This window comes from Falco biarmicus, chromosome 7, assembly GCF_023638135.1.
Source record: "Falco biarmicus isolate bFalBia1 chromosome 7, bFalBia1.pri, whole genome shotgun sequence".
Taxonomy (NCBI): domain Eukaryota; kingdom Metazoa; phylum Chordata; class Aves; order Falconiformes; family Falconidae; genus Falco; species Falco biarmicus.
In genome coordinates this window covers 32,072,255-32,089,593 of record NC_079294.1, presented here as the reverse complement: position 1 = coordinate 32,089,593, position 17,339 = coordinate 32,072,255, and the positions used below count along the sequence as shown (strand labels likewise).

Genomic DNA, 17,339 nt, shown 5'->3' with positions numbered 1-17,339 from the left:
AAGCGGCCCTTTATGCATTTTTGTCTTGAATTAGATTTATTATGCACACAGTAACACACAAATGATCTATAGAGACGTTTCTATTCCAAAAGAAAATTTTCAGTTGCAGGAAGGTAAACACATTTTGCTATTCCTTCTTAGTCAAGGCTACAGCAGCATGTCTAATCTTCACCTTAGTCTTATTTGTGCTAACAGCACGACAGCTACTGATGTTCCCGTGAAAGATAATCAGTGCCTGATTAGAAAAACCCCATGTTTTTATGGTGATGCGGCTGCCACCATCAGCACTGGCAGTGCAAGGGGGCTGCAAGCCACTGCCTGCCGCTCGCTTTGTGTAACACCTGGGCTGCAGTAACGGGTTATGTCGGTAGTAACGCTAGCAAGGGGACGTTACTCTCCGGTAACCCAAGACGGGAGAGAAGCGGGAGTGCCCTCACGCCCTCACCTGAGCTGCTTACACGTTAGACGGCCCGGCTCCCTCATCTCGCCCGCACCGCCACCGGTAGGAGCCCAGAGCGCTCCTAGGGCCATTACAGCCCCTGAAGTCAGGCCGTGCTGAGAACAGCCCTCACCGCTGACCGGCTCACACGCTTCACCTCCGACAGAAACGGCGGGCACCGGCGGCTACACACCGCCTCTCGGCACGGCCACCCACGCTCCCCCGACCCCGCCCCACCGGCCGGCTAGGCGAGGGCCCAGCTGGGTGAGAGCCGGGCCGGGGCAGGGCGGGCCGAGCCACCGGACTATCAGGGCGCCCCGTCCCGTCCGGCGGCACCACCCTCCCCGCACAGCCGGGGCGCGTCACCGCAGCCGCTCGCCCCCGAGGCGGCCGCTCCGCAGGCCCGGAGCCCCGCCGAGGCCGGCCAGCGTGGCGCGCGCCGCCGGGTAAGCAGGGCCGGGCCCCACCCCCCGCGCCTGCGCAGGCCCCGCCCCCCGCGGGGGCGCACGCGCACGCCGCCCCGGCCTCACGCCGGCCGGCACCGCCCTCGGACACGCGCTCGCCGGCGCGGCGGAGTGACGTCGCGTGGCAATGGCGGCGCCCGGTGGCGCACGCGGCGCGCGGCGGCGTTAGCGGTGCCGTTAGCGGCGGCGGGCAGGGCCTCGCGGGCGCTCTGTGCATCGGTCTGGGGGCTGCTGAGCGCGGTAAGTGCCGGGGTGGGGGGCGGGGCCCTGGGGCTGCAGGCGGTGCGGCCCCGCCGGCTTCCCACGGGTCTCGGCAGGAGCCCGGAGCCCCCGTGCGCGGCGGCGAGGGCTGGGCCGGGGCAGGCGGCGGCCGGGGCAGGCGGCGGCCGGGGCAGGCGGCGGCCGGGGCAGGCGGCGGCCGGGGCAGGCAGGGCGGGAGCGCTTCGGGGCCGGGGAGTAGGGGGGGGGTGGTTATCCGGCGGGTTTGGTTTTATCCCTGGCGCTGTTCCAGGGGCGAGGCTGTAGGCCTGGCCTGTGGTAGCTGTATGCCGTTAATTAATATTAAAACAGTTAAACATTCATATTAATGCTCTTAACAAAAAAAAAAAAAAAAAAAGGCAAAAAGGCTTGTGCCTTCCTTTTTGAGTCATCGATGTAGTCCTGATTATTTTTGATCTGATGCGCTGCTCCCCACCCCCACACTTTCTTTTTTAGATAAAAATGAAGACCAGAAAAGGAGGGAGATTTAGATCGCACTTTAAACCGAAACAAAAAGGTATTAAAGTACTAGGAAAATGGAAAACTGTGGAAATCGACCCCAATCTATTTGGGGATGAGGACTTCGGCGATATAGTATGCTTGGAGGAACTTACAGAGTACAAATTAGTAAGTTCTTCCAAAGTAGGGAAAGTAAAAGAGACAAAGAGAAAGGCTGAGAGTGTTTCAGAAGTTAAGGAGGAGGAGGAAGAACCTGTCGTCCCTCCCAAAAAGAAAAAGAAAAACAAGGATTTAAGAAGCAAACCAGATAAAAGTGATGATTCTAACACAGCAGAAGTTGATATGCCAGTTGATAAAGAGGCAAAGTCTAACAAAATAATCGAAGCAGCAGATTGTGAGGCCCATGGACCTGTGGCTGAGAGCACTTCAGACAGAAAGGATGCTCCAAAGAAAAAAAAGGTAGCTAAAAAAAAGGCTTCTCAAGCTCAGGAAGCTTTTCCATTAGTACCTACTTCTAAAAAAGTTAAAAACTGGACAACAGAAGCTTTATCTGCCTCGACTGATCACAAAGCTGATGTGTCTGCATGGAAAAACCTGTTTGTACCTGAAGCAGTGTTGCGTGCCTTGAGCCACCTGGGATTTAGTGCTCCAACTCCTATTCAAGCCTTAGCCTTGCCTTCTGCCATCCGGGATAACATGGATGTTCTTGGTGCTGCCGAAACAGGTACAGATCTGTTAAACCAGTTGTATATGCTGGGAACTTCCCATCTACCCTATTGAAATGCATGTCACGTTTACGAGTTTTTCTATGTAGCAGAAGCAGCATTTATATGTAGGAGAAGAGCTTGTATCTTTGGCATATCCAACATATTAGCAATGATTCATTGGCAAATACTAAAATTTTCTAACTCAGAAACACGGGACATTCCACCTTTACAAAACACGCTGTGCAAAGCTTTGAAGTCTCAATGAGTTTTTATGCTTTTGACAGAAGTCTTTTTTTCTGTTGTTTCTCAAATTGTTTCCTAGTTTGGGAACTGCAAAGTCATACACTGCAAAGACTGGAATTAATGAAACAAACAGGGTCATTTTTCCAGCAGTTTAACTCCTGTGGATGTCCCTGTGCCAAGGCAAAGCAGAGAACTAGGTTCCTCTGAAGATGATTCAGTAGTAGCTTGGAACAGTAAATAAATACTAGGTACCGCGTTAGGCATGAATGTGGCCTAGGCCTTTGTTGTAGCACAACAGGCCCACCCTGTGCTCTGTCTCGGTTTGGCCTGTATATTGTCACCAGCCCTTCTCGCTGCTTGCACTTGAAGTGAGTATTACCTTGATCACTTGAGAGGTATTGTCTCTTGTCCATCTCGTGATCAGCTCATGCCTTTGTCATTGAGCATTGCGAGCCTTCATGAAATTTGTTACAGCTCCTTTTTTACTTGATGCTGTGAAGTCTCAAAGCATTATGTTCACTCTGACTTTTTTTGCTGCTCGTACCATTGAAATTTTACCATCTTTAGCAGTGCAACGTCTCTTTCCCAAAAAACCCTAAAAATAGGAAGCATGATTGGAAGCTGCCTTGGTTTAAAGGCTTCCTTTGCATTCTTTTCATCTGTTCCTGTTGCCTTATCTCACTGCTTGTCTTGTAAAGCCATTTACTGCTTTTGAGCATGAAGGTATAGTAACTAATAAGATATGCAGTCATTTGCATTTTTATTTTAATCAGAGCTAGGCTGGTGCTATTAGCTTTAATAAGATTAGAAAACCCTGCAGGGAATGTTTTTGAAAATGGAACTGAAAATTAAAATGGTGTTCTTGCACTGCAAAAAGTGCCATTTTGGCAGCGCTGAGGCACAGTTGGTGGGAGGTTGTATTGTTGCTCTCTAATTTCACATTACCCTGAGGTAGTAGGGCTGTGTTTTGCTCTTTTTATTTTCTTCTTTCATGAGAGAAAGCCAGGTTCTTCTCTCCAGAGAGCCCAGTGGATCATCAGTGTTCTGGAGAAACTTGAGAAAAGATGTAGACAACTGTCTGTTAGGAAGCGCTGCAAGCTGGAAGGGGCTGAAACTATCCAGTTCTTTTTTTTCTACACCCTGCAACGTCTCTTAACATTGGGACAGAGGGAGGAATGTGTCAGGTGAAAGTCCCTTGTGTAGCACTGTAGGGGAGAACGGCAAGATTTTGATACGGCAGTGGATCCCTGTGGAGATCAGATACAGGGAATGTCAGGGCTTATCGTTTTTGCAGTAGGTCTAACTGGCTCTGTTCATTACCTTGCAGAACTAGTGAAGTTTTTGGTTAAGGAACCAAACTGTAAAATCTTACAATATAAAACTGTTTAAAAGAGCATGAATTGGCTTGAGCTGCTGTAATATCTAGATATACGAAGATTTACTTTTCTCCTGGTTTTGCAGGCCTGGCTGTGGTGTGTGATTCATGTGTCATGAAGATAATGTGCCCCATGAGCTGATTATTTGTTTAATTTTTGGGTGAATCTAGTGCCTGCAGAATAGTCGTGATTATCACAGCCATAATCTAGTTTGAGTGCAGTACTGACACTTGCACCAAACATACTGTATTACATTTAACTCAAGATCAGCAGTGTTCTTCACCTTAAAAACAGATGTTCTGGTAATACAGAATCTTACTGCGTAAGTGCTCTGCAAATCCAGATTATAAATGTTTTCTACTTCAAGTGGAGAAGTCATGAGATCTCCCAGACATGCAGAAAGGTGGGGAAGTGAATACGAGGAGATTTTGCAGCAGTATTGGTCAGGATAATGCCGGTGGTCATAGCTGTATAGTAACTATTACTAAGGTTCTCCCCTAAATAGGCAAAATTCCATGTTGCTGAATTTGGCAAACCATAATGGGTTTGTGATAACGGACAAACAATGCTCAAGGAATTGAGATGCGATCTCCAGAGGACTGCTTGCCAGCAGTGGCCTATTGCAGGAATGGTGTAATAGTGTCTTGTGCTCTGGATGCTGCTTTTGTGACCAATGAGCTGATATTTATGAGAACCTTAACTGGGATGGATGTGTCTACCAGACTTCGCTTAACATCTTTATTCATGACAGATAGTTCAGAAGGGAATATGTGGCATGGATGTGACTTGCAGTTTGGGACAGTGAACCTTTGAAATTAAAGTCAGGGGAGCATTTTTGTGTTTCACAGCCCCCTTCTCTCCAAAGTGGATTATCTGTTTAAAATCAGATATATATGTTTTGATTTGGAAAATGTGAGCTTGTGATAGATCAGGAAATTAGATGGTGGCGTATTTCAAAATACAGTTTCTTAGAAAGTTGTAAACATGGTACTGTAAACTGAAGATGAAAGTGAATCCTTCAAGTACATTCCAGTTTGCCCTTGGCCTCATTTGCTGTTCCTTTATTTGGAGAACACTGATCAGAACTGTCAATTAGGGCATGGTATTCTCCTTACGGGCATACAGTTCTTTAAAAATATCTTGGCTGCAACTGCAGCTTTTAAAAAACAGTTTCAGAACAAATGAATCTGCCTGACCTGCTAGAGATTGGAAAAATACCTGTTCCCTGGGGAGCATGCTATTGGTGCCCTCAGGGAGATGTACAAAGGGAACAGGAGAAAAGATGCTATTGCTGCAAGTTTCTAGTCTTACAAAGATCAAGAGTTTGTGTCTGTTACAACTGTATGTTTCAAGGTCAGTATGTGATTAGATGTTGCTTTTCTCATCTTTTCAAATAAATGACTTATTGGTCTATATTATTATTATTGTTTGGTTTTTTTCAGGAAGCGGCAAAACGCTTGCATTTGCAATTCCAATGATTCACTCTGTGCTGCAGTGGCAAAAATCAAATAGCTCAACAAGCAGAAATGACAGTGCTTCTAAAGAGTCCCATCAGCATTATGAAGAAACAAGATGGGAAAGTGAGGGTGAAGTGGAAAAGCTAATCCATCAGCAGGTTGAAGTTAGCGGAGATGAAGATGATGCATCTTTCACAACAGGCTGTGTGAAGGTGCTGGAGAATTTTGACTTTGATTCTGGTGACGAGGCACATACTGTTGGCTCCCATGAAAAGAGACCTCTTTTAGGACTGGTCCTTACTCCCACGAGAGAATTAGCTGTGCAAGTAAAACACCACATTGATGCAGTTGCAAAGTTTACAGGTATGTAGACCCCATGGACCATGTCCCAAATTATGCTGTGTTTGGATCTTGGCATTGGGATTGAGCCAGAATGCGTGCCACAGCTTCTTCTGCATCATAAAACTGGGGTGGCTTTTGAAGAGTTAGGGTTCATAGTCACTGATGTTTGAGAAATGCATTGAGATTCTTCAAGGAGACGCATGTGGAAGTAAACAGTTAATGTGGGATATTCTGCTTTAAAATGTTTCTTGAAATAGCTGTTGACTAGTCCTTTAGCAACAGAGAATCGGCACTAGATACCCAGTCACAGCTAACTTGTCCTGGTTTTGAGTAATGTAGGTTATCTATAAAAAATAATTTCATTATGAGTGTATATATATATAATTAAAAAAATAATTTCCCTTTTTGACAGATATATCTATGTAGATAATAGATAGATCAAACTATATATATAAATACATCTGTCTATCAAAAAACTTAAATTATGGCCATAAATTTCGAGGGTAGAAGGCACTGCTTGATTGTCTGATTCACCTATGTGGCAGTTGGGCCACAGCATATTGTTGGGTGACAAGCCTGATGAAAGCAATTCCATTCTGTACCTTTCTTTTCCAGACCAGAGGTCAGCACATCTGTTAAGTGAGTGAGTGAGGATGTGAAACTGTTCAAGTTGAGGAGAATTGGGAAACAACTCCCTACTTCTCCAACAGTAGTAATTGTTTATTTATTGAAAAGGATATTTGTGCAGTGTGTGAGATGTGCTTAAAAGCCTTCTTTTGGTGTCTCTATGTCCTGCTGTGCTCATCAGTCTACAACTGATTACAAAGCTAATTTTAACTCCTAGCCTGAAATAATCAATTTATGTCAGTACGGTTCTGATAGGAGCAGTGGTATTTGTGAGTAAAAATCTGCTGTCCAAGTGATATATCATTGTAGCAGCAAGAGAAAATGTTTTGATGTAGGCTTTCTTTGTTGTCTCAAAGTCACTTTGAAAAAAATGCCCACCTGGAAGCGTGGCGTTCCGCAGGTAGTGGGGAGGAAGGGTCAGTGGTATCTTAGATACTGGAGGAATCTTGCACGGTGGCATTGAGGTTGTCATGGGCTAGCGTATGTTTGTAGAGTAGAGTGAAATAAGCCGTGTGTGGAGTCTGTGCTTCTCTTGCTAAACACCTTTTAGTACCTGAGCAAATTGCTTAAAGCTAACTGAGGGTCTGCGCTAATGTGCGCTCCAGAGAATCATTACTTGGGTGGGAGCCTTCTTGTTTGGATTATTAGGATTGTTCCATAGCAAATGAGCAGTTACTAGCTTGACAAGCATTTCTCAGTCTTATTCTTGGAGGGGCCTGCTTGTTATGAATAACAGGAACACGCTGGTTCATGCAGATAAAATTGGCAAAATAGGAGATTCTGAAGTACAGGTAAACAAAGCTAACAGGTATGGAGGACATACACGATTCTTCCTGCTATTTAAAATGGGTGCACTAAAAGAATATTTTTGGCTTCTAACTATAATGAGGATTTTTCTGTAAAATTGAGGGAATTGGGGTGTGTGTGTTCAGTGTTACATAAACACCCTGAAATTTCCTGGCTAAAATGCTTGCTGAAAGTTGTGGTAGAGACTTTAAAAATACTTCTTTGTCTGGATGTATGTAAAGACATTCACTGATAAATTAGTGAGATAAAAACTATTATTTATATGTTCTAGGCATTAAGACTGCAATTCTAGTTGGAGGCATGGCTGCACAGAAGCAAGAACGTTTACTGAATCGGAAGCCAGAAATTGTAATTGCAACCCCAGGCCGTCTGTGGGAGTTAATTAAAGAGAGACACCCACATCTTTCAAATCTTCGGCAGCTCAGGTAAAGGTGCCTGTTAGGCTAACTGCTGGATACTGAAGGGGGCATCACTGCGTACTGATTACATTTACTAACTGATTAAATAATTTAGACTATGTAAGAGAACTTATGTCTCTGCCAGAGTGTTTATCGACATGCACACTGGTTATCTTGATAGGCAGAAATGTCAATTAAAGCTAGTAGCAAAACCCTCATTTTTCTTTTAGAAACTTCATTTTTCAAAAGGAAATGTGGAAGACTGCTGTAGCTACCCCAGCATACCTGGTGCTCCTTTGGGTTTTACATGCAAAACTTCCCTTACATGTTTAGCAGGAAAAGTTCTTTTTGAGTGTAGCAGATTTGCGTTTATCTGCACAAGTGTATTTTTATTGTGTGTTTTCTATTTGACAGGTGCCTTGTGATTGATGAAGCAGACCGAATGGTTGAGAAAGGTCACTTCTTAGAGCTGTCTCAGTTGTTGGAAATCTTAAATGATTCACAGTATAACCCTCAACGACAGACTTTCGTTTTTTCTGCCACTTTGACTTTAGTCCATCAGACTCCCACAAGAGTTTTACAGAAGAAGAATGCTAAAAAGATGGACAAGAAGACCAAACTAGAATTGTTAATGGAAAAAGTAGGAATAAAGGGCAAACCCAAAGTAATAGACTTAACAAGGAAAGAGGCTACTGTTGAGACTCTGACAGAAACCAGAATCCACTGTAATACAAATGAGAAGGACTATTATCTCTATTACTTCCTTCTCCAGTACCCAGGAAGAACCATGGTCTTTGCAAACAGCATAGACTGCATAAAGCGCCTCACTTCTCTCCTTACAATCTTAAATTGTGATCCTCTTCCTTTGCATGCCAACATGCACCAAAAGCAAAGGCTGAAAAACCTGGAAAGGTTTGCTGAGCGAGAGAGGTGAGTTATTTTCTACTTACTAGTAGAGAAAAAAGAAATCATGTAAAGGGTAGTGGGGAGAGAGAACAGGTCTTTCAGAGTAGGAGCAGGTTGAGGGAGTTAGCTGGGGATGTGAGTACCCTGTTCATGAGTCCAGGTTATTAACGATTAAGGATGAGATTTCGCCTGATGGTTGAGGTGGTGAACTGGAGTGAGTTCAGTGAGGGACCACCAAGGTAGTCAGGAAGCACTGGTTTTGCAAGGGGAGAGGCTGAGGGCACTGGGCTTATGTCACCTGGGAAAAGTGTGTGTAAGTTGAATCGTGCGGTTCAGGCTATATAAGAAAGAACTTTTTCTCTGTGAAGACAGACAAGCACTGGAACAGGCTGCTCATTCGTTGAGGCTTTTTTTAAGGCTCAATTGGATAAAACCCTGAGCAGCCTGGTCCAGACTTATAATTCATCCTGCTTTGAGGAGGTTGGACAAGAGACCTTCTGAGGTCCCTTTGAGCCTGAATTATCTTGTGGTCATCTGGCAGCTCATTGCTGCTGAAGGAGCTGTCATTTGCCCTGTTTTCAGCCAGATACTTTTATAACCATCCTGCACATCTCTGCCCTGTGCCCTGGCTGTGCAGCTCACTTGATCCTGCTGTAAGGTGTTTCATTTCACTAAGCCATCAGAAAACTAACCACCTTTTGCTGGGTTAGGGCTTTGTGGGTTTAGTTAGATAAATAGCTTCGTCTGGGTCAAGGTATCCTACAGCAATGCAAGAGAAGGGGCAGTTGAGTTGTGCCTTTCAGCAGCAGTGGGCGCTCAGGTTTACCCAGGCAGTCCTATCCTGCCATTTTAAGAATTATTGTTTCCTGCTGGCTTTGGGATGGCCTTTGAGAGGAAGTTCGTGGTCTCAGTGCTTCCATAATCCAGAAGCCTCCCAGCGTAGTCCTGCTGTGAAGTGCTGTGTGCTGTCAGACTGCATGGAAATTTGTACCGTGGTAATAGACTTAGGCAGAGAGAAGAGAGGTTGAATTGCAGTGACAGATCTGCAGCATCCCTTGGCAAAATGTAGTATCAACAGCATTGGCCGAGGCCACATGGGGTGTTTTCAGAGACTGCAGATTTTCAAGGCAAGAAGAAATCTATGAGACCATCTATCACAGCCTCCTGCAGGTTGCAAGCAGTAGAATTTTCTCTGTTTATTTCTGCTTTGAACCTTGTAGCAATAGAGTATGCTGTCAGATGCCGTAAAATCTTAACAAATTGCTGTTACCTACAAGTAACTTGATTCAGTTTCTGGGAGATTTTTTAAAAACTAATTATTTCATACCCTAGGGAGACTTTAATCTCTCTAGTAGGCTGTTTATGTAGAAGAATGACTTCTTTTGAGTTCTTAATTTCTAGGGTTAAAGGAGAAATACTAATTGTCAGAACAGAATCCCCCCCTTATATTTCTACTGAGAGAACTTATTTGAGGGCAACTTGGTAGAAGATATTTCAGCTGCAAAAAGCTGTTAATTAAATCTATAATGTTAATAATGTGATTTTTCTCAGCTGAACTTCTGAACAAGCTGAAACTTGTAATAACCTGTCTGTCCTGCCAAAAGATCAACTGTGTTGTTAATGGTATGGTCATGTCAGGCTAAAGATGTGTTTAAACCCAGTCTGAGCAGACCACTGTAAAAGGTAATGAAAGTGAGCATACCTGCCTTCCAGGTGGTTGGATTAGGTCATTGAATAGTGATTTGCACTAGCATTCCTGTGAGCTGGGAGAGAATAAAAGCATAGGAAAACAGGATCAAGCAAGGTGGTGAAATTCTTTATTGGAAACAGAATAGACCTGCTGAATGTAACATTTGCATTTTTTTCTTTTAAGAATTGCTGTTTCAAGACTGCCTCTGTAATACTGGGTACCCTTTTCTGTACGGGCAAACAAACAGCATATTTCCAGCAGATGATACAGTACAAATCTGTTCTTTAAAATGCTGTGGTAGAATTCTAGGTTGCTGTGTTTCATGTTCCTTGGCAAATGGTTTACTTTTCAGTTTTATGTTCATTCAGTGTTCTCACTTTCTCAGCTGTGTCCTCCTGACAACAGATGTTGCAGCTCGTGGTCTTGATATTCCCAATGTGCAGCATGTCATCCACTACCAGGTTAAATATTTTTAATATTTTTTCTTTCACTGTTTTGATTTTGAAATAAGCTTTTGCTGATCCAAACCCTGAACACTATAAAGCTGTGATTCTCTGTCCTGTGTATAGTATAGTCCCAAGTACAGAGATTTAATCACTATTAATTTAACTCTCCTTAGTGCTTTGTACTTAAGGCTATCATTGCTGCAGTGACTGACTGTAGTAGGTAGCACTTCATGAGTGCATGATTATATATGAGAAATGATGTAACAGATATCATTCTCCTTGTTTTTTGCTTAACTTCAGTATACAAAGATGTCAAATGACTCAGCCCTGTAGCTCCTCTCTGAGGACACATACAATTTTTTTCCTGCTTTGCAAGGAAATGACAGAGGGTCAGAAGTTAGGAGAGACTCACAAAAGATTGTGCAAGGAAGAATACTGGACCAGAGAACAAAAAATGTGTCCTGACATCATCTTTTAGGTTACCTTCAGCTATGTTACATGCAATGCTCCATGTGTATATTAAAAACCAGTATTCTCTGGCAACCTCTTGGCAAAAGCATGACAGGCTGCTGCTAGCTTTCCATGCCCAGCTTAATGGTTTCTCTGAATCTTTGCAGGTCCCTCGTACATCTGAGTTGTATGTACACAGAAGTGGCAGGACAGCCCGAGCTGCCAATGAAGGCCTTAGCCTATTGCTCATCGGCCCTGATGACCTGATGAATTTTAGGAAAATCTATAAAACATTGCAGAAAAGTGAAGAGCTGCCATTTTTTCCAGTTGAAACCAAGTGCATGACTTCTGTCAAGGTAAAGAAGCAACAATCTCTTTGCAACTTGAGCAGGTGCTTGCTTACTTACATTATTGCATTGCCCATCGCTTTCTTCCTGGTTTCAGGTGAAATCGACTCTTCAGGACCTGGATTTGAAAATGAAGTTGATCACACTATCTTTTTTTAAGCAATATTTGTGATTTCTCCTCAATAACTAGCCCAAGAAAAGTGTTCAAACATAAACATCACATGTTTCTTGAATGTTATTATGAGGAGCTTCTGACTAGATTCCCAAAAACAGTACAGGGAAGGGAATATGTTTTGTGGCTGGGGAGCAGGGATGGCTCTGTTAAGTATGTTGTTTATAGCCTCTTGTGTTAGTAAGACTAGAGAACAGTAGCAGGTCCGCAGATCTTCAGTGGTCTTCATCTGCCTCAGTTGAAGTAGTGAGTTTTCTGCTTTTCTAAAAGTTCCTATACTTTGAGGCCACAGCTGCCATTGAACCCTGTCAAGCTATGTGTGTTTCATTTTTCTAGGTTATTGCCCGTTTTAAGGAGAATTTGGTCATTCATGAACTCACAAGATAGACAGTAGTTAGGATTTAGAAAACAAAGTATTTCAGAAAGCATCTGGTCACCACAGATTTTTCTACTTCTCATGTCTCAGCAGTCTCTGTAACAGTTTGGGTGACATCAGCCATGTACAAATGGGGCATATTTAAATATTGCATTTGAAAGGAATCTGGCTGGGTTTGGAGTGTGTGAATATTGTACAATCATTGAGAACAGGAGAAAAATGCAAGCAGCCAGATAATGCAACGGATACCTTCCTTATAGTATTCTGGTTCATGCTTATCCAGTTGGCTTGGACTGAGCCCAGGGTCTGCCCCAGTGGCAGCAGTGGTATCCTCACCGTGGGGATAATGTCAGCAAGTTTCAGAGCCCAAGCTTGCTGTAAATGGGGTATTTAGTGTGAATCTTTCAGGAGATGCAGCTTCCTGAAAGAGGAAGAAAATCAAAGAAATGCTTCCACAGACTCATTTTTCTCCTCTTGGTAGTAACAAAGAGAGTTTGGCTTTTATTTTTTTTTCCCTCAACCCCCCCACAAATGTTTCTGGTTAATGAAATAAATCTGTTGGTTTTAGAGTGTTTCTTCAGAGGTCCCTTCTGTGTTTCTTGATGACTAGTTCTTGGCTCTTATCATGCTCTATCAATTAATGGGCAAATAAATATTGTTTACATACTTAAATTTTCCTGCCACCATCTCACAATCTTCTCTTCTATCCATAATAGTGCTCCTCTCTCCGGAAAAGATGTCTTTGTAATTGTAGTTGCAGGACTTCAGCCTCCTAGGTCCTTCATATGGTCAGGTCTCATTTAACTTTGCCCTGGGCTTAATCACAAAGCCATTGTAGTTGGGACCAATAGTGCTGCTGGTTCTTTATGTCCCTTTGGCACATTCCTTCCCTGGTTCTGCATGCCTGCCTTCAAGTTCAGGAGAAGTCTGAAGGGATTTCATGCTTAAGAGGAGTAGAATTGGGGAACCAGGGTAGAGGGGAGACTGAAAGTGGACTCAAGTTTTACAAAGATGTTTCTTTGTAAAGTTTCTTGTAATGATGTAAGAAGTGACTGACTTGTTTTATTAGACCACTGCATGTTTTAATTTCCTCTTTCTCTGCATCTTCATTATCCTGGCAGTTCTGTCTGGTGCTGTTAACTGTGTAGCACCAGACTATTCAATTGAGGTGGTCAGGGTGTACTGCACAGGGTTTGTTTTGTGTAACTGCAGGCACATTCCAAACAGCAGAACTTTGTTTCATTATTGTTTACTGTCAGTGCAGATTTTCTTGGCATAATGAATTAGTTATTTGAGACAGCTTGGCCCAGCTGGAAGGCTGCAGGTCAGGTTAGGTTTGCTGGACGTCTTTGTTCCACCTGTGTGTAGCAGGGAAGGAGGACAGGACATTTTGTCCTGTGCCTGAACAACATGCAGGTGCATTTCTGAGAACATAACTCCTTCCATATGGCCTGCAGGCACTTCTTCAGAGTAGGATGAAGCTAGTGGTTGTCCTTTATTGCCAAGACTAGTAACTTCAAGATCCAGCTGTGCTATGTAAATATGTAACTTGGAAATGATAGGTATTTAAATCATGATTTGCCCTTGATGTCTCTGAAGTGTTTGCAATGATTCGCTTAACATTCAGGCATGTTTAGTGGCTGAGATGTTTTAGAAGTCAGATTCTATCATGGATGTGAAGAAGGAAAACCCTTTAGCAAATGATTACATGTCTTTGTGACATGGGACATCTGCTGGGACACCAAAAAGTGTCTCTGTACCTCAGTTGCGTTGGAATGCATGCTCTGAAACACTGATTCTGGTGAAGTGACCCACATTTAAACCTGATCATACTGTCTAAAATGTACTTTTGTTGCAGGAGCGGATGAATTTGGCACGGCAGATTGAGAAGGCAGAATTTTTCAACAGTCGAGCAAAGCAGCACAACTCGTGGCTCCAGCAAGCAGCAGAGGCTCTTGAGATTGATCTTGATGATGACATGTTTATGGGCAAGTAAAAATCCTTGTTTAAGGGCGTGCTCAGCTGATCCCATAGCTGCTTCTGGTATCCAGAAGAAGCCTCACCATGACAGAGAAACTCTTAAAACCTGCAGGACAGAAGGGGAAGGAAAGGAGTGTCATTACTTTGTATGTGGTGGTGCTGGTGTTTTCAGGATGGGCGTGCAGTAGTTAGTCCTGGAGCTGAGGGAGCGAGGTGTGACAATTCTGGCAAATCAAAGGCAAGTCCACATGTCATAAGACAAGAACTGTTTAGGTTCTGGCAAATATTTTAGGGTAATCTTAACAGCCTTATATGCCCCCTCTGTGTCAAAGAAAAAGCTGTTTCTCCACTTCTGCTTATCTCTCCCACCCCACCGGGAGTCAGGCATCAGGACAGGAGCCTGACAGCTCTGTGTGGGAACACCCAGGAAGCACTAGCAAACACCAAAAATTATGTGAGCCTTACGTAGGTTGAGTTGTGTGGGCTAAATGGCCAATACTTACATTTAAGTTGCCGAGGTTTTTGGTGGTCTGTTAGAGGTAAATGATTTCTTCTATTTTTAAAATTCAATGTTGTGCAGGCTGTGCCCGAGAGAATGTGTAGGGCTGTGCAAATACAGGTACTTATAAGTTCAATGCCGTGAAGTTTTGCAATGTTTAGATGCACTGTAAAATACCGCGTTGTGTTCAAATTTTAGGAGCTAAAGGTATGATTTCCTACCAGTTCTTTGAAGGCATGCTGAATAGGGGTGCTGCCTGGGTCACTTCAGCTTAAGCTGTCTCTAACCTGTTAGCTGCTAAATATGCAGATGCCTTAATTTTGAAGCATGTTCATATTAATTTTTTTCTTTCCTTTGACTCGTGGCTGGACTAGTTTGTTCTTAGCCACTTTGCAAGCAAACAGTAATCGGCTCTGTCCAAACTGCAGGAGCACTCTCAGATAATTAGCACTCTGCTGTCTTGTTTTGACATAATGTGAGTATGCTGTGCTTTGGCGTGAGTTCCAAAACAGCACATCCAGTCCAAGTTGTGGCTCTCAAGCAAAGCACTTTGTAATTGCCACCCAGAATCTTGCCAAATTCATGCTTTAAAATGTATTCAGTCTCCGATTCTTCTGTAGCTTGTTTGAGACAATAAAATCTTGGTCATTCCTCCCATAAATGAAATGCCTCTGATGCTGTTACAAAGGATTTAGTAATATCCTTTCAATTTACATTACAGCAACCTTGATATCATTTATTCTCTCCTGTTCAGGAGACCCTATTAAAATATCTCAGGTCTTTCTTATGTTATGCTTTCTCCTATGTTCTTAAATCTGAGCACCTAACTGTTTTTTATGTATAAGAAACAAAGGGCATCCTGTGTTGCAGTTGCTGAAATGAGGCATGCCTAAAGGAATGAAATACTCGGAAGAATCTTCTGCCCCAGATGGAAGCCCTGGGTTAATACTTTATGTTCTAGGCCCCCTTTTCTTTTGTTCCCAAGTCTGTTCTGGGTTGAGAGCCAACTGAATGATTTAGCAGAATGATACCTGGGCTGTAGTTACTCAGTAGTCAGGATTCTTCTTGATCTTGTTATCTTGTGGACAGCCTGGGTGATCTAAAAGTGTCATAGATGACTGGAAGACTGTATGGGAGTTGTATGACCTTGTTAGAGAGAGAAAGATGAGATTAGCATCTGCCTCTAGCACTACAAAAGCCTGGTTGAAGAGGCCAGTGCAAGTTACTGTCTTTTTGTAACTTTCTATATCTTTGATTTCTGCCCCAAGGAAGAAAAACTAGTGAGCAAGAAGAAAGCCAGAAGCAAAAGATGCTGAAGGGGATGAAAAAACAACTAAAACATATGTTGTCCCAGCCACTGTTTAAAGTCCTTATGAAAACGAAGTACCCAACACAGTCTGGAAAACTACTTGTGCCTCAGACATCAGTGGGCATTTCAGAATCTGCTCTGTGTACCGTGTCCAAACAACAAGCCAAGAAGAAGAAATCAATAAAATTAAATTAGATAACTGAGCAAGATCACTCAGTGACAGAAGCAAGGACAACCCTTATCAAGGCTGTCACTGCTTATGGAGGAGCTCAGCTAGAAGACACGTAGTATCAGAGGATGGTGCCTGTTCTTGGTTTTGCAGGCACAAAGGAAAATGTTGATTTAAAAGGCTCTGTTAACGTGCAGTTGGTTACTTACTATTGAGTCTTGTTTTGGATCTTGTTTTCTTATGCTCATACTTATTTTTTCTTACTCTCTGTATTGATAGAAGTTAATAAGTTTTGAAATAATTCTGTTTATTACTCCTTTTTGTGAGATTGATAAAAGTTACTGGGTGAAATTTCACTGTGGGCATACTGTAATGATAAAACTTAATTTGAATTTTCATGTCCTTAAAGGACAGGCAAAGATAGGCTGTATACAGTCTGAATAGAATCTGAACTGGTGGTAATGGGAGGTTTGGCTTTTACTGCAGCTACTTCAGTGAGAAAGGCAGCGAATATAGGTAGTGTTACCAGCGAGTCTACAATTCTGGTTATGGATATCTCTCCCAGTTTTCTTTCTCCTCTGATGATAATATTTCTCTGTTCTGTTCTCCTGGGTCTAATTTCCTTAGTCCTGTGTTAATATGTTTTAGTTTGTGCAAAAAAAGTAAAGGTGGCAATGGGCTGACCTTGGGAGATACGTATATTTTTGAGGAAGAAGTGTTGCTACTTGGTGTTTTCTTAATTAATATTTGGAGTTAAGTCTGTATTTGAACACGTTAGAACCATGACCTTTGCTTTAATGGAAAAAATGATGTTGTGAAATGTCACTTTTGAAGAGTACTTCCTAATAATTGTGCTTTTAAATCATTTAAACCTGACCTGGGAAAACAATTTTTTAAATTATTATAAAAAATATTTCAGAAAATTATATTTTGAATTTTTGTTAAATGATATCTGCTATAAAACCCAAAGCCTGTGTCTGTTTTCAGTTAGTTGAGATTTCTGAATTCCTCATAGCTGATGCTGTTTGCACTTAGCGGTCAAGGAGAGGCGGAAAAGCACCCAAAAGTTTGAGGCATGGCAGTGGGTTCTGTATTGGTGGGAGCACAGGGAACCTTGACCTGCCAGCTCTACGTTGGGCTGAGTTTTTGTCTCATACAGTACAGAATAGAACCAGTGTCACTGCTGTGATAGGAGGTACCAGTTTGCTCAGCTGGTCAAAGAGAAATGTGTGGAGTTGAGTGCCCCCTCCAACCACTTGCTGGTTGTGTAAGAGCAGCAAACTCTGCACTTTCATCTATGCAAATAAGTGAAGCCCCCTCCCCCATCTCTGGAGGGCTTTTCTCTTGCTTCCTTGCGTTACTGAAGAAGAGCTGTGAGAATTTAATCATAAGCATGCAGAGCTTATCAATTATGTATG

At 43.0% G+C, this 17,339-nt stretch overlaps 1 protein-coding gene across 4 annotated transcripts; it reads left to right on the top strand.

Moving 5' to 3' along the window:
- The first annotated feature begins 695 nt into the window (after nt 1–695).
- Nucleotides 696–16,897, top strand: DDX24 (DEAD-box helicase 24). Of its 4 annotated transcripts, XM_056346359.1 has the most exons (9): nt 696–1,143; nt 1,618–2,344; nt 5,389–5,766; nt 7,451–7,604; nt 7,992–8,507; nt 10,559–10,634; nt 11,237–11,425; nt 13,823–13,952; nt 15,712–16,897. In XM_056346359.1, exons 2-9 carry the CDS (start codon nt 1,624–1,626, stop codon nt 15,945–15,947), a joined length of 2,400 nt encoding a protein of 799 aa, XP_056202334.1. In that variant the 5' UTR covers nt 696–1,143; nt 1,618–1,623; the 3' UTR covers nt 15,948–16,897. The 4 variants fall into 4 exon arrangements, with proteins under 4 accessions (XP_056202334.1, XP_056202335.1, XP_056202332.1 ...); XM_056346360.1 differs by lacking the exon at nt 696–1,143 and having other exon boundaries at nt 1,555–2,344; nt 15,716–15,904; XM_056346357.1 differs by lacking the exon at nt 696–1,143 and having other exon boundaries at nt 1,556–2,344; nt 13,823–13,956; nt 15,716–16,897.
- Nucleotides 16,898–17,339: the final 442 nt, after the last annotated feature.

Excerpts from the sequence above, each read along its gene's own strand:
- DDX24 (XM_056346359.1), top strand. The coding sequence starts at position 1,624 with ATGAAGACCAGAAAAGGAGGGAGATTTAGATCGCACTTTAAACCGAAA. Across the intron at positions 2,345-5,388 it reads TCTTGGTGCTGCCGAAACAG|GAAGCGGCAAAACGCTTGCA; the intron begins GTACAGATCTGT and ends GGTTTTTTTCAG. Across the intron at positions 10,635-11,236 it reads AGCATGTCATCCACTACCAG|GTCCCTCGTACATCTGAGTT; the intron begins GTTAAATATTTT and ends GAATCTTTGCAG.